Here is a 16,340-nt window from a genome sequence, read left to right as displayed (position 1 = left end):
TTTTTTTTTTAACCCAACAAATTTTCACAACTGCCCAAAGAGGAATAGATTGTGACATAATTCCATCCAGCACAGTGTCCACTGTCACCTGTTGGGGGAAACATACTATATCCTTGACTCTGTGCTCTCTGTCCTCCTCATGAAAATTCCTCCTCCATTCCAGAGCCTAAGAAGCCTCCTGTGTTTGACCAACACCTTACCCCAGTAACAGCCAGCGAAGGCGATTTCCTGCAGCTCAGCTGCCATGTGCAGGGATCCGAGCCCATTCGCATCCAGTGGTTGAGAGCCGGCAGGGAGATAAAGCCCTCGGACAGATGCAGCTTCAGCTTCGCTAGCGGGACAGCTGTGCTGGAACTCAAAGACACAGCTAAGGCAGATTCGGGAGATTACGTGTGTAAGGCTTCCAACGTGGCTGGGAGTGACACTTCAAAGTGCAAAGTGACCATTAAAGGTACAGAGCCCAAGAAAGTGTGATGAACGTTCTGACAGAAACTGCCCACGGTGCTTAGCTTAATTATGACTTAAATAAGAATGGAGTTACATGTGTTAGACATGGGTTGTTTGCCATTTGTAACCTGTAGCCCTCATGGTGAAAGTATCCAGTGATTTAATGGAAAGATTCGCCAGACAAAGTCTTTAAAGTTGCCCAGAGTTCAACAGCTTATTTCTTGAAACTTTCACAGCATATCCACAAGGATATGTTCAGAGTAGGTACCCAGAACGATGCTATGGTGGAATAGCTTGCTGTCGTAGCCTAGAAGAAATCTATACAATAAGGTCAGGTCTATAAATTCCACATTGGACGCTAGTAATCCACTGGAGTTCAACCTCCTAGAGCCGTCAGTGGAATGAGTGTGTCTGAAACTGCTTTGTCACAAAGATCTCACAGCTAGTGAGTTTGGGAGCACACCCCAAGGCTCTCTTAAAGTTTGTTTTACACACCAGAATAATTATTACAATTTTCAAGTTTTTACTAATAGACCCTGGAAATGTGTGTTTCAGAAAAACCAGCTGCGGCCCCAGCAGCCAAGAAAGCCGCTGTGGATGGAAAACTCTTCTTCGTGTCAGAGCCTCAGAGTATCAGAGTGGTGGAGAGTAAGTGTGCAACCGCCTGTCGTGTGCTATGGGTTCAGTTGCACGAGCCCCCATTCACTAAGGTTGATTTATTTTTAATGTATTTATTTTCACCACTCCTTAGAAACCACTGCTACCTTTATTGCAAAAGTTGGAGGTGACCCGATCCCGAATGTCAAATGGACGAAAGGGAAGTGGAGACAACTGAACCAGGGGGGTCGAATTCTTATCCATCAAAAGGGTGACGAATCAAAGCTGGAGATTCGTGACACCACAAAAACCGATTCTGGCTTATACCGCTGCGTTGCCTTTAACAAGCACGGCGAAATTGAGAGCAATGTCAACCTGCAGGTGGACGAGAGAAAGAAGCAAGAGAAGATTGAAGGTGATCTCCGTGCGATGCTGAAAAAGTAAGTCTTGTTAGAACTGTGAAGAGGGCTTCTTATTCACAAAGGGTTCGTCAGGAGCTGTGGACCAGCTGGCATGGCTTGTCTGTGGGGGACGAGCTAGTCAATCATGTTGAAGTGGAATTCAGTGATGGGATTTGTCTCAGAATAATGGTAAGAGACAGAATGAGATTCCTCTAGAAGCTTTTAAATGACTAAAATACTACGTGTCCAAGTCTGAGAGACTTGCTTTTACAAAGTTTTTTTTTAATGCTACAGTTTCATCGATCGATTATTTTAAGCATTTCCATAATCAATAATTTCAAAATAACTTGTGTTTCACCATAAATATTGAATTATTGATTCACTCACCTTTTCACAGTTCTTTTTCATGATGTGATATTTAAATAAAGTTTTCCGTTGCTATTTCATATAACTCTAATTAATTGAGCTCCTGGTTATAAGGTTAATGTCTCTGTATTCTTTCCTCTCTTCCATTCACTGATCAGATTTCAACCCTGGAAAACAATAGCCCAATATTAACCCACTCTATCACCAAACTGACTTATTGTTTTGGTCAAAGTGGTAAAATTTGCATCTAAAATTCATTTTTAATAAAGAATTTTCTTAATTTATTTATAACTTATGGTATAAGTTTATAAATTTATTTATTAATAAAATTTGTTTCTTAATAAAGAACATTCAACTGTTGTATAGGAAGGGAAGATACTGAGACAGACCATCTTTGGTCATGACAGAAAGCTCAAACTTCTAAGCAGAAGACAAATGACTGACTTTAACTTCTTTTTTTAGGACTCCAGCCTTAAAGAAAGGGTCTGGGGAAGAAGAGGAAATTGACATCATGGAGCTTCTCAAAAATGTGGACCCTAAAGAGTATGAGAAATACGCTCGCATGTATGGAATCACCGACTTCCGTGGCCTCCTGCAAGCATTTGAGCTGCTGAAACAGAGTCAGGAAGAAGAGACTCACAGACTGGTATGGCCTTTTGCTGCAGCTGAGTCCTAAGGGAAAATCCATTTTTTGAGATGCCAAACGTCATTTATAGTAGCCAAATAACTTGAATTCCCATGACACTAAATTTCTAAGAGACAATTTGCTATAATAACCTAGCTCTAAGCTTTACTTTGACCTAACGAACATCAAGAATGGAAGCCAGAGGGCTGGAGAAACATTTCAGTGGTTAAGAGCACAGGCTGCCCTTCCAGAGAGCCGGGGTTCAATTCCCAGCACCCACATGGCAGCTCACGTTTGTCTCCTACTCTGGTTCCAGGGATCTGCTGCCCTCTTCTGGCCCCTGCCTGTACCGTACTTACATGGTGGGCATCATACAGGCAAGCAAAACACACGCACATAAGAGAAAAATAAACCTTCAAAAAATACCAATATACATAAATAGAGACAAATCTTTAAAAAACACCAATACACATAGAATTTTTATAAGTTTAAGGAATGGAACTCAAACATAGTCACGTACCTGCTGATTCAAATTTTTGTTCCTAATGTATTATTTTCCCCCCTCAGGAAATTGAGGAACTAGAGAAGTCAGAAAGAGATGAAAAGGAATTTGAAGAACTTGTATCATTTATTCAGCAGAGGCTGACACAGACCGAGGTAACATGAACTATGTTAATAATAAATTATACAAAATTATCACTGGGAATTATAGGGAAAGAATGACTAACATGCGTTCATTCTTTCTTCTCCTAGCCCGTCACCTTGATCAAGGATATTGAAAATCAGACAGTTCTGAAAGATAATGATGCCATCTTTGAAATTGACATTAAGATTAATTATCCAGAAATCAAGCTCTCCTGGTACAAAGGGACTGAGAAGCTGGAGCCCAGTAACAAATACGAAATAACCATTAATGGGGACCGGCACACGCTCAGAGTCAGAAACTGTCAGCTTAAAGATCAGGGCAATTACAGGCTGGTCTGTGGTCCTCACATCGCTAGTGCCAAGCTAACTGTGATTGGTGAGCTAGAAACCATTCTAAAGGCTTGTGAGAGTACTGTTGGGCTCATCTGTATATGACGCTGATTCTGAGCACCATGCGTTTCTTTCTGTGTTGCAACAGAGCCCGCGTGGGAGCGGCACCTCCAGGACGTTACTTTGAAAGAAGGCCAGACGTGTACCATGACGTGTCAATTTTCTGTACCAAATGTGAAATCTGAGTGGTTCAGAAATGGCAGAATCCTTAAACCTCAAGGCAGAGTGAAAACAGAGGTGGAACACAAGGTCCACAAGCTGACCATTGCCGATGTCCGTGCGGAGGACCAGGGTCGGTACACCTGCAAGCACGAAGACCTTGAAACTTCGGCAGAGCTCAGAATCGAAGGTGGGTGAAAAGCTGGGCAGTTACTGGCGGAGCAGAGAGCACCAGCAAATGCTGTGCAGGCCCCTGCAGTCCTGCCCTCAGATTAAACACAAAGGCCTCATGTGCTCTCACTCTTCCACAGATGTGACACACTTGTCCATGTGTCAAAACTCATGGATTCAAAGTGAAGAGAGCCAACCAAACATGCCTCTCTTTTAGACAAAAATAGGATTTTAATCCAGACGAATACATGATTTGTTTTAATGGCCGTGTCTTCTTAAAGGCTAAAGTTTATAATTTTCGTATTAATGACTATGGTTCCTAGAATAGAATCATGGAAAAGACAAGAAGTTGTAAATATAAGTCTAAGGAATTGTGACTAGGAATTTCTACTTTTGTGGGACTTTCACGTTAGGGGTATGAAATTTTATGGATAAAATTAACAACATATGTGATGAGTAATAGCTTTTTAAAAAATATTGATTTCATTTAAAAATTATATTCCTACTGTCTGAATCCCTGAATTAAATTTTCCGACTTAAAGAGCAATAATATATAATTTCTTAATTGTTAAGATTTAAGGAACTAACCTTTAATTATCCAGGGGATTTTTTTTTAACTGTCTCGCTACTTAGTACCATTTTTAATTGTTAAAACTATATTAATCTTATGTTCAGAGGTATTTCAGGTTTCTGAGTTATTTTGCAATTGAATATTAGTACCTCATTTTGAAAGTTAAAGTTAAATAGCTTCATATTGGAGTAAAGTTTTAGGTGCTGGTCATTTTTAAATAAGTGTTTTAAGTATATTTATCAATGGCAAAGCTCACCAGAATGCCATTGCCTGCAGGATGCACATGGTACTGTTACATGTGTAGTCTCAGGCTTCCGCATAAGTCTGAGGGGAGGGCTGCTCCCTCCCGGTCTGCTCCTAAGAGCACCGGCTGTCCCCAGGGGGATGGGGCCTTTCTGTTTACCTGTCTGTGCTTGGAAAATGTGTTTCTGAACTTGGGAGAGTCCTCTGAAACTTAGAATTGCAAATTTCCCATTGAATTTGAAGCCATTCCTGGGGGAAATCTTTATAGAAAAGAAACTTCTAGATCTTAAATAACAACAACAAAAGAAAATAATTTTCTCGAGGTAAGAAAGGGTTTGCAAGGGCATTGACTGCAGGGTTGTTTATGTATACCCCATTATGAACCTTCCATTTCACCAACAGCTTTTGAAATGTAATTTGACTTTGGGTTCAAGTCTCCCTGCGGTATTTCCCTCAGATAAATATTTTAAGACCTCCTGGGCATTTCTTTACACTGTCCACTCTCCATCCTGTAGGAACGGCTTTGAAGAATGTGAATAGTTTGGTTACTAATACAAGAATGTGTCGCTCTTGTCCTGCGTTTGCATTTGGGGTTCTGGTTCTTTTCCGTTATTTTATAAGTGGATAAAAGTTGAAGGCAAGTTGTGGTAACACAGACCTGCAAGCCCAGGTATCTGGGGGGCTGAGGCAGGAAGATAGAGGTCAGCCCGCGAATCTTACCTATACTTCATCTCAAAAGTAAAATAAAGTGCGAGGATAGGACAGCACTTCTGTATGAGGCCCAGGTTCAACAGTAATACCCACCCACCCCCAAAAAAGCTAATCGTGCTGGGTTTGGAGGTGCACGTGTTTACCACCAGCACTTGAAAGACCAAGGCAGCGGGGATCTGCTTGGGCTACAGGATGAAACCCCAGCCCAACCACCAAGAGCCTTAAGGATCTGAGAGAAGTCACATCGACAGATTTCTGTCTACACGGTCTAACTTTGCATCCTTCGCATCCCAACAGCCGAGCCGATTCAGTTTACAAAGCGCATACAGAACATCGTGGTGAGCGAGCATCAGTCGGCCACTTTTGAGTGTGAAGTGTCCTTTGACGATGCCATCGTCACCTGGTACAAAGGACCGACAGAGCTGACTGAGAGCCAGAAGTACAACTTCAGGAACGACGGCCGCTGCCATTACATGACGATCCACAATGTGACCCCAGATGACGAAGGTAACTGCACGGACAGTTTGCCGGGGGGATACGTAATATAGTCCTCACCAGCACCTGCCTTTTTGGTATTTCTACGCTTACGCTCTGCAATCCTCTGTGACATACTTTGTAATGAAAAGAAGAGACAGGCAGAAGTAAGCATGTTACGTTTGACTGGAGAAGCGTACTGGGACACTAACACCGATGGCTTTATTCTCCAGGCGTCTATTCCGTCATTGCTCGGCTGGAGCCGAGAGGTGAAGCAAGAAGCACGGCGGAACTGTACTTAACGACCAAAGGTGAGGACAGGCCACGTGGAGAACTACAGTCACGAAAGCCAGCCTCTTGCCCAGACAGTTCTACATATAAAAAACATTCTCTTTTTCTTTTGCAGAAATAAAACTTGAGATGAAGCCTCCTGGTAAGCTCTTATTGTTTATAATAATATAAATATTATCGTTCGATTTTTATTGTTTGATTTTGGCTTACAGTACATTCAGTGTAGTTTTATAGAAACAGAAGCCCAATTAAAATACACGACGTTAGCATTTCTCTTTTCAGTAAAGTGCAACCCAGTAAAATAATTTCGGGCAGAATGGTGTTACCCTTTATGAATTTGGGGGAGTGGAGATGGTAAGGTTGCTGTTAGGAGCACACAGATAGTGTGAATGCAGAATTAAGCAAGGTCTCATGAGCAGGGAACTGTGTGCCACGCATGTTATAGCATGACTATCATGTCTGCATGCCTGACCGGGCTGTCGGGAGTGACCGAACAACGAACACGTGTTATCACTCCCCGGTGCTTATCACTACATGTTTCTCCCAGATATTCCCGATTCCAGAGTTCCGATCCCAACCATGCCTATCAGAGCCGTCCCACCGGAAGGTAAGATGCCAGCCCTAGCGTCTGGGTGTAGAGAAGTAAGATTCTACTTCATCCTCTCCACTGTGAAACCAGGGGAAACATGCAGTTAACGTTATAAATAGATACCGGTGCCTGTTGTTCTGATTAAACCCTTGATGTCGCATAAAACAGGAAATTAAAACAGGATGACGATTTGATACGTGTTTTCTTCTTCTCAGAAATCCCCCCTGCGGTTGCTCCTTCCATTCCTCTTCTGCTGCCATTACCTGAAGAGAAGAAGCCACCAGCAAAACGAATTGAAGGTATTACAGGACACTGAAGTGATCAAACAGAATTCCACTGCCTGGCCTTGAAAATCTGACTTCCTGTCACTCGAGCTCCCTCTTGTGGTCAAGAAGCAAAACTGACTTAGAAATGTTGAAGTTCTGAAAATTATCAGATTAACCCAAATGGGATGTTTACTTTTAAAATACTGCAAAGGAATCACTTAGATATTAGTTAAAATTAATGTTAATGCCCCTAACTATTATGCCTAACAATTAATATGATAATAATAAAGCCAGTTAGTGGGGCAGCTTATGGAAATATACCATATTAGTTGAGAAGCAAACTGAAAATCGTGGTTTGTCTTCTTTTCAACTATACTTCTAACTACTCTTTCTAAGTCACCATTTATGCAAAAACATAGCTGAGACCACCTTTGACCTGTTTGACTGGGTCTTCTGTGGGGATTTATGTTTTATCGTGTTAACTAAGGAACAAGGTAATAATAAAGACATCTAAACAGGGCAGCATAGTTCCCAGCTCAGAAGGCAGAGACAGGACAAGTAGCACAAACACAAGGCCCGTGAGACAAACCAGATAGAACTGTACAATAAGACCCAGTCAGAAGCAAAATGAAACAGACAAGCCTTTAAACATACCAACGAATTCACCATCTAAAATGCTAAACACTTACGCAGCTGTAAGGTACTATTTTTAACCTGAAGCTATACAGTCCAGACAGCAGGTTGCCTGAGACTCCCTAGGGCTACAAATTCAGAGTTGCTAGGAGAATTCTGTCAGCATAGCCAGAAAACATCTACTGGCCAAAGCCATGTTTGTCACAGCCTGGTGACTACCACTGTCCTAATATCATGAGAATGACATGTGGGTCCTCTAATGCCCACTGCAGGTGATATTAAATGCTTGACCCATTTTTCAGCCAGTTCCGAAGAAATTCAATAGTTTTTATCCAATTTTGTGGCAAATACACCTTCAGTAAGAGAGAAGCATGTTTGTAATTTATGTGAGCAAACTTGAATGTGTTTCGTGTACTTGTGGCACAGAGAGGAATAATCAAAAATCATAAATTAGATTCCATGATGTTTCAGTGGTCAGAAGCAGTAATTTCTGTTTTAAGAAAGGGCTTTGTCCTTTAAATGAAATGCCAACATGACTGCTGGTATTCATTGCAAAGCCCGAGAGTTTAAATCAGATTTTTAAAATCACAGCGTGTTCCCTGTGCACAAATGCTAACAGCCACAGGCAATATGGTTCAGAGCCATGACCAATATATACCCCAAAACAGCAGCAGCCACACCCCACAGGTAAGACACAGGTTGGACTTTAATTCTCCTATTCCATTTGCTGTTCTCCTGACAGTTTTGATCTCCACACCCAAATGAAACACAGAGGAGAGGGCATACCTGCTCTCCTCCTGATCTTCTGATAATGCTAACTCCTCCACCATACAATCAGTGGGCTTATAAACCACAGCATATATTCTACCAAGTAGATCTAAAATCTCTCCTCTCTCTCTCTCTCTCTCTCTCTCTCTCTCTCTCTCTCTCTCTCTCTCTCTCTTCCTCCCTCTCTCTCTCCTTCTCTCCCTCTCTCTCTCCCTCCCTCTCTCTCCTCTCTCTCTTCCTCTCTCTCCTCTCTCTCTCTCCTTCTCTCCCTCTCTCTCCCTCCCTCTCTCCTCTCTCTCTTCCTCTCTCTCCCTCTCCTCTCCCTCTCTCTCTCTCTCTCTCTCTCTCTCTCTATCTCTCCTCTCTCTCTCCTCTCTCCCTCCCTCTCTCTCTCCTCTATCTCTCCCTCCCTCTCTCTCCCCTCTCTCTCCTCTCTCTCCCCCTCTGTCCTCTCTCTCTCTCTCTCTCTCTCTCTCTCTCTCTCTCTCTCTCTCTCACACACACACACACACACACACACACACACACACACACACTCACTTTTTAGTACAGGATTTTCTGAAGCAAGTACCTCACAATAAAGTTTATTTTCTCTTGTCCTCATCTTGAAAGCCTTTACTTACAGCTAACTTTTTTTTTAGTGACCAAAAAGGGCGTGAAGAAAGACACCAAAAAGGTTGTTGCAAAGCCCAAAGAAGAGGCACCACCGCCACCACCAGGTAATACAATAAAATTTTAAAGACAAATAAAAGTTTAATCAAGAAATGGCATTAGGGTTTCGCGGTGGAAACCTAGGAGTGTAGGAAGCAGGAAGGACAGGGGCTGGAGTCACGAGGTAGGACATTCCCTCATCTCCCTCATCCGCTGGGATTTCTATCTTCTCGAGCCCACGCCTGCCTCTAGCAGCCGATGGCACAGACAGAGAATGCTTGCTGTCTACAGCTGATGACTTGAAGGAGACCTTCAAATCAAGGTCCCACTGCTCTTCTTGACCAAGTCCTCCCAGAAAGAGTCCAGTGGTTGGTGCTCCAGGCTGCTGCTTTAGCCCAGCTCAGGATCCTTCTTGGCTTCTTTTTTATGGGGGAGAGGGGGAGTAGGGTTTTTTTCTCTTTTATTGGATAATTTTACTTTACAATTCAAATGTTATCCCCTTTCTCTATTTCCCCTCTGGAAACCCCTATTCCTTCCCCCCTCTCCCTGCTTCTATGAGGGTGCTCTCCCACCCACCCACTCCCTTCAACTTCCCTGCCCTGGTATTCCCCTATACCGGAGCATTGAGCCTTCACAGGATCAAGGGCCTCTCCTCCCATTGATGCCCAAGCAGGCCATCCTCTGCTACATATGCAGCTGGAGCCATGGGTTGCTCCATGTGTACTCTTTGGTTGGTAATTTAGTCCCTGGGAGCTCTATGGGGTCCAGTTGGTTGGTATTGTTGTTCTTTCTACGGGATTACAAACCCCCTCAGTTACCTCCGCTATTGGGGACCCTGTTCTCAGTCCAATGGTTGACTGAGCATCCGCCTCTGTATTTGTCAGGCTCTGGCAGAGCCTCTCAGGAGACAGCTCTATCAGATAGATTCCTGTCACCATGCACTTCTTGGCATCAGCAATAGTGTCTGGGTTTGGTGACTATGTATGGGATGGATCACCAGGTGGGGCAGTCTCTGGATGGCCTTTCCTTCAGTCTCTGCTCCACACTTGGTCTTATCTTACCATTTGAAGACAGAAAATGGCACTGTTAGGAGAAATGTAATTTATCTTGGAGGGGTTATGGAAGACTTTTAGATGACAAATGTAAAAAGGCAGCTCTTATCCTCTTGACACAGAGGGAAAGCACAGCAACCTCCCACCCAAAGGCCAACACGGGTGCAGGCACCGACCACCACACAGGCTTTTCTGAGTGGTCATTTTGAAAGCATGGGTGTTTGCTGAACTTTAAAGTTAGTAACTGAAAAGAGCAAAGGCATGAGTTTTAAGCACTAGACCCGATATGCATTCCTTTGCTATTTCTTCTACATCTGAATTCTTTCAAACCAGCTTAAACTGGTTTAGGCTGGGGTTAATGAAACCCCAGCTTCCAGGCAGTTTGTTACCCTGACTTGTCATAGCAATTCATATTAACTTGGCTTGGAAATGATGGGGGTTCTATGCCGCTCGTGTAAGGGATGCTACATTAGTAATACTTCCTATGCAAAGGCCCACAATCTAGGTACTCTAGATTAGTAAGCATTAAACGACACACAGCCTAAATGTAAACATGCACTTTGTGTTTTTTTGAAGTCCCAGAAGTTGCCAAGAAGCCTCCACCTCCTACTCCCATGATTCCAGCAAAACGTAAGTAAAAGGAATTATTAAGCATTTTACAATTCACTCCTGAAGTTTACACATATTCTCTTTATTGTTTTAAAATATCAGTCTTCCCGGTTATTATAAAATGTTCCAGTTCTCTTGGCCATTGTGGAAAAGGCCAGAAACAATGGTTATTTCCAGTAAAGGGAAGAGCTTCTAAACTTTCCATTGTAATCCATACGAGTATTAAGGGTTTATAAGTAACGTTGATCTCAGCTTCCTGGGGAGTTGCTAGGAGCTCTCCAAACTGGAGTTCACATAGAACAGTGGAAGGAATAGCAGTGCGAAGCTGTCTATTGAATCCATACTTTTGACACTAGAATAAAAATCCTCAAATCAAGAGCATTTTGATACTGTCATGTTGTCTAGTTAATAAATGGAACCCATGCAAAGCAAACCGTAAGAGATTATCAGCCTACTACTACAGCATCTGCCACGCTCGGTACTGACGACTGTGGATTCCTCTTGCATAAAACTTTCCAATGGGCATAATTAATATGATCCCCCCCCTTTGTCTTCCAGCATCTGAAATTATTGACGTGTCCTCTAAGGCTGAAGAGGTAAAAATAACAACCATCACCAGAAAGAAAGAGATTCATAAAGAAAAAGAGGCTGTGTATGAACGGAAGGAAGCAGTCTACGAAAAGAAAGTTCTCATAGAGCCTTGGGAAGAGCCCTATGAGGAGCTGGAAACAGCGCCGTACACAGAGCCGTATGAGGAACCGTATTATGAAGAACCAGATGAAGACTATGAGGAGATCAAGGTGGAAGCTAAAAAGGAAGTCCACGAGGAATGGGAGGAAGACTATGAAGAAGGACAGGAATACTATGAGAGAGAAGAGGGCTACGATGAAGGGGAGGAAGAGTGGGAAGAGATTTACCACGAAAGGGAAATAATTCAGGTTCAGAAGGAGGTTCACGAAGGTATGCATCCACTGCGTGGCCATTCTTCCTCTACGCCTCATTTCCACTCCTTTTTATGTTATTTCTTTGATGTGTGATGGCCATGAAAGTAAAGATGAACGTTTTGGTTTCCATAAGGCGATGGGTCTTTAATCCTTTGATCTCTAGAGAAAACATCATCTCTAGTGAGATGATGCTGTCGCATTGCAGTTTGAACCATTAATCCCAGTACTAAGGCTACACCCCAGGTGCCTTCATACTTAATTCTGTCTTGAAACTCTGAATTAGAGTTATGTTGGTTACATAGTCTCCAACATGACAAATTCCTTATATGATACAAAATTATGCTTAGCCTTTTATCATCTGCAAAAAATGCAGCCCGTTAGAATTGGCTGACTTAAGCATCTCGGTTTTATCTTGTGTTGTTTTTTTTTTTTTTATTAAAGACTTACATGAGAAGAAAATCCCAGCCAAAGTGCCTGAAAAGAAAGTACCACCTCCCAAAGGTATGTGGTTACGATCATTTAAATAAGCCAGAGTATTCCTGTCCTTTTCGTGGCTTGTTTGGCAAGGCTGACTGAACCAACAGTTAAATCCAATAGGCACAACTTCTCAGACATTATTGTACCTGGGAATTCTCTCTTCAGAATTTATATCTACTCGAAATAGAAAAATACTAAGATAAAAGAACGTTACAGTAAAATTAAAATAAATACAAACAGCTCCGGGAACTCGTACTTAAGGTTGAAAACACGAAACCTGCCTGCCTCTCAAACTATTTTGTGTATCTCTATACATATTTGCATACCTATGGGTGTATGTACAGAGCAAGAGAGAGGATTTTAATAGAAATTCTAAAAGTACTGCAATTTCTTTAAAATGTTTGCAGTTGTAAAGAAGCCAGTAGTTGAAAAAATTGAAAAGACTACTCGAAGAATGGAGGAAGAAAAAGTTCAAGTCACCAAAGGTATCGATGCCATTTAAAGAATCTTCTAGTAACCTGTACAGACGTCATCTGCTCACATGTTATTTATATAGTCACCCAAGCTGACATTTTTTTGAAATTTTGTGCTATGAAATATCCTTCACAATGCAAATATATTTGTACGTATTTTTAAAGTACCTGAAGTTTCCAAGAAGATTGTTCCACAAAAACCTTCCCGGACTCCAGTGCAGGAAGAAATAATTGAAGTGAAAGGTATACGTCTTTATTTTAAGCTATGCATATAGATATCTGAGCATACATTGCTGAATTATTCAAAAGCACCGTGAATACTTTACAGTTTCTGTCGTACACATTTTATTTTGGATTATACCTCTGTATAATCCGATAACTTTATTTTTGCTTCCGGTCTTGCTTAGAAATGACTTTCTTTTTAATTTAAGGAAGGTTTTGTGTTTGACGAGTAATCTTCTAACTTCGCCATGCAGTGTGATTACATTGCGTGTCATATTTCCCATTTAAACAAATTGATCCTAATAGGTTTGGGGAAGTTGTGGCTATTTGATTTTCGTTTAATAGCACTTGATACGAGACCACATGGGTGGTTTGTCCAGACAGAGCAAAACATGATTTGTTTCCTCCTTGAAACTGAACCCGTTCTTAATCTCTCATACTAACCCACTCAGTCTGTGTCTGGAGATTTGCACATTGTATACCGTCCTATGGTAGACTCTCTGTGTCTCACCTGATGTCCCGTCCTGGAAAGAGAAAGACTAACATGGCAATGCTCTTTTTAAAGTACCAGCTGTGCACACAAAGAAGATGGTTATCTCAGAAGAAAAGATGTTCTTTGCCTCTCACACCGAGGAGGAGGTGTCTGTCACAGGTATCTGCCAGTTTTGAATTTGACAGCTGAAGACAGAGAGTTTAAGATAAAACCAGAGTTTTCCAATTCCCTTCTTGCCTGGCGTGTGATGGTATAGGCTTTTCCATCTCTTTGTATTTCTCTGTTATCTTTCCCCTTTCATGTCTGTTGCCTTTAATTTTTTTTGTTTTGATATTCTTAGTAAATTACAATTGCCACCCTCAGCATGAGCTATCAGTAATTAAGATGTATATTTTCTTAAAAGTCCCCGAGGTACAAAAGAAAACTGTCACTGAAGAGAAAATTCACGTTGCAGTTTCCAAAAAGATCGAACCACCACCCAAAGGTATCAGTAATTCATCCTATGTTTAAAAATATTTTCAGGCAAAATTCATGGTCAGTGTGTAACTACACTGATACTAATTATCAGAAATAGTCACAGAGTTGACTGGATGGACAAAGAGCTCACTGGAGAGAGAGTAGGATGGCCATAAGGAAAGCACAAGGGTAAAGCATACACGGTTCCACTCCCTGTCTCCGAGCACTTCAATTTGGTGACATGTGTGTTTGGAGATAAGATGTGAGGAAGCCCCTCATACCAGCTCACTAAAGCTTGTATGAAATGTGAAGAGAATCTTCTCAGTTAGGAGTTTGATATACCAGAAGTATTAAAACCTCAGTTTTGTAAATTATGTTAGAAATTCCTTAATACTCAAAACCTTTAACTTCTGGTTTTCTGCATTTTATCACTCCCTCTGTTTCTGGGTTTGTCTGCATCTGCTCTTTGTGCAGCAAGGATGCAATGTGATGGTCGCCTACTGGCCAAATCTCTCTAACTTAGAACTGTAAAATACTAGTCACACTGTCAGCCAGATGTGTCACTATTTACCCCACCTCTGAAATCAAAAGATACAGTAACCATTGGACAAGGTAGTGCACATCTTTAACCCCAATGGTAGGGAGGCAGAAGCAGGCAGATCTCCATGAGTTTGAGGCTAGCCTGGTGTACATAAGCAGTTCCAGGCTAGTTGGACCTCATAGTAAGACCCTGTGTGGAAGGAAGGAAACAAAGAAGGAAGGGAGGGAAGAAGGGAGGGAGGAAGAGAAGGAGGGAGGACTCTAGACTCTACACCAAAGTTATATCCTCTTTCCCTAGCCAAATTTAAAAAACACTTAATATCACCTAATTGTTCTCATCCAACTGACTTTAAACAAAGCAAGAGTTCTTCCACTATTTCCACTCTTGAAACCCGTGCCATTAAAGTGATAATCATGGTTGTCCCTTTTCTACTTGGCCATTCAGCCATCTCCACAAATCTTGACTTCTAAGCTATGATTTTCTTGTATCCAACTGGCAAAAAGGAACATCTATCTATTCTTTACTCCAATCTTATAAGAATGTATGTCTTGTCAACACGAGCGGTTTCTCAAACATGGTACCTTTCTTTTAAAGTCCCCGAACCACCTAAAAAGCCAGTTCCAGAAGAAGTGGTCCCTGTTCCCATTCCTAAGAAGGTGGAGCCCCCAGCAGTCAAAGGTAGAATGACATTTCATGGGTTCTATCTTTTTGCCTCTTTTGTATGTGAAACCTACGTATTAACAAACTGTCATCAGTAAACAGTCTCTCCTATGTTTAACTCTCCGTCTGTCAGTGTCATTAATTTGCGGTAACAAATATTAATAACAGTTTTAGATGCCAGACCACCCTAACTGGGTGTTCGTCTACCTCGTGTCATGTGTATGATGTCTATCTGGTATTGATGTACTAAACATTCCATTTAGCCACAAGCAGAGCACACTAAACTACTTTTTAATTCTTAAGCTCTTAGTGACGCTTTGTGCTTTCCTGTAATCTTAAATGTCTCAGAAGACTGTAACATTCAACACTGTTTCGACAATGTTATCTTTAAAGTTCCCGAGGCTCCCAAGAAACCTGTGCCGGAGGAGAAGAAGCCAGTTCCTATTCCCAAGAAAGAGCCAGCTGCCCCTCCGAAAGGTATCCAGAACACCTGGTGGAGACAGCTGTCACCCCTGGGGGCCAGCTGTGCTTTGCACAGTCTTCATTTGTACTGTGTTGTCCTTGTCTCTTATCTCTTCAGCAAGTTACCCATGTTTAAAGCATGTGTGTCACCTTTGGGGTTGTACCCTTGTTATATATCATTTATTGTTCTGAACATTCCTAAGGCCGTGCCCAAAAATGCATTATAAGAAGTAATTATGTCAAACCTTAAATGTTTAATATCATCCTTGGGAAGGATTTGTGGAACATCTTTTACAGACATGTTTATACACCCAAACATCTGTGTTTCACCCTTATGTGTGTGTCTTCTTCATTAAGACATTGTTGTGTGTCCATGTTGAGGAGACTGAGGGAGCCTGTGTTAATGGGAGAGGGTTGGCAGCCGTGAATATGGCAAGTCTTCAGTCAGGGAGAACAGAGTTTTGACATTGATTTTCCCTGCCTGTCTTGGAATTCTTTAAAGCTACTATAAACATTTGGGAGTGTATTGTAAAGGACAGAATTTCTTACAGAAAAACACCTGTGCATACATACACAACATTTTATGACATAAAGGTCCCTACAGCCATTGGCATACTGTCCTACTGAAGGACTGTTCTAGAGGGTAGCCTACATTTTGATTATACTTTAGGCAACCAGAAACAGAAGCTCAGAATGTGGTCAGCAGGGGGACAGCTACACAGGTATAACTGTTCTACAGTGTTATAACTGTAATTTAGAAAGGTCATATGGTATCATGATTTATCCCTCTTTCAAAACAGTGTATGAAGACTTTTTCCTACACACTCTACCCACATTCTTCATTAGCAGTATACTAATGGCTGAAGTGTTTGCATCAGATCATACTGATGCGGGTGAAGCAAACTTAGTAAAATGCTGGCCTTGACTATGTTTGATACTTGGAAATCATGCAC

At 41.8% G+C, this 16,340-nt stretch overlaps 1 protein-coding gene and 1 long non-coding RNA gene across 5 annotated transcripts in view; one reads left to right on the top strand and one right to left on the bottom strand.

Moving 5' to 3' along the window:
- The window catches only part of Ttn (titin), a 272,327-nt gene that overhangs the window by 103,970 nt on the left and 152,017 nt on the right, over positions 1-16,340 (top strand). For both annotated transcript variants that reach the window (NM_032068.1, XM_087654755.1), the window contains 22 exon segments: positions 164-451; positions 1,003-1,095; positions 1,199-1,484; positions 2,274-2,457; positions 3,004-3,093; positions 3,190-3,457; positions 3,560-3,820; positions 5,624-5,833; positions 6,034-6,111; positions 6,207-6,233; positions 6,639-6,698; positions 6,896-6,979; positions 8,989-9,066; positions 10,627-10,680; positions 11,218-11,619; positions 12,045-12,104; positions 12,488-12,565; positions 12,719-12,796; positions 13,341-13,427; positions 13,672-13,752; positions 14,860-14,943; positions 15,319-15,402. In NM_032068.1, the coding sequence (NP_114457.1) occupies positions 164-451; positions 1,003-1,095; positions 1,199-1,484; positions 2,274-2,457; positions 3,004-3,093; positions 3,190-3,457; positions 3,560-3,820; positions 5,624-5,833; positions 6,034-6,111; positions 6,207-6,233; positions 6,639-6,698; positions 6,896-6,979; positions 8,989-9,066; positions 10,627-10,680; positions 11,218-11,619; positions 12,045-12,104; positions 12,488-12,565; positions 12,719-12,796; positions 13,341-13,427; positions 13,672-13,752; positions 14,860-14,943; positions 15,319-15,402 (3,015 nt within the window).
- The window catches only part of LOC120101583 (uncharacterized), a 172,009-nt gene continuing 157,501 nt past the window's right edge, over positions 1,833-16,340 (bottom strand). For all 3 annotated transcript variants that reach the window (XR_015684435.1, XR_015684437.1, XR_015684436.1), the window contains one exon: positions 1,833-1,978. This is a non-coding gene — a long non-coding RNA (uncharacterized LOC120101583). The remainder of the gene's footprint in view (positions 1,979-16,340) is intronic.

The sequence above is a fragment of the Rattus norvegicus genome, chromosome 3 (assembly GCF_021556685.1).
Source record: "Rattus norvegicus strain SHRSP/BbbUtx chromosome 3, alternate assembly SHRSP_T2T, whole genome shotgun sequence".
Lineage (NCBI taxonomy): Eukaryota > Metazoa > Chordata > Mammalia > Rodentia > Muridae > Rattus > Rattus norvegicus.
This window is presented reverse-complemented; position numbering and strand designations above follow the sequence as displayed.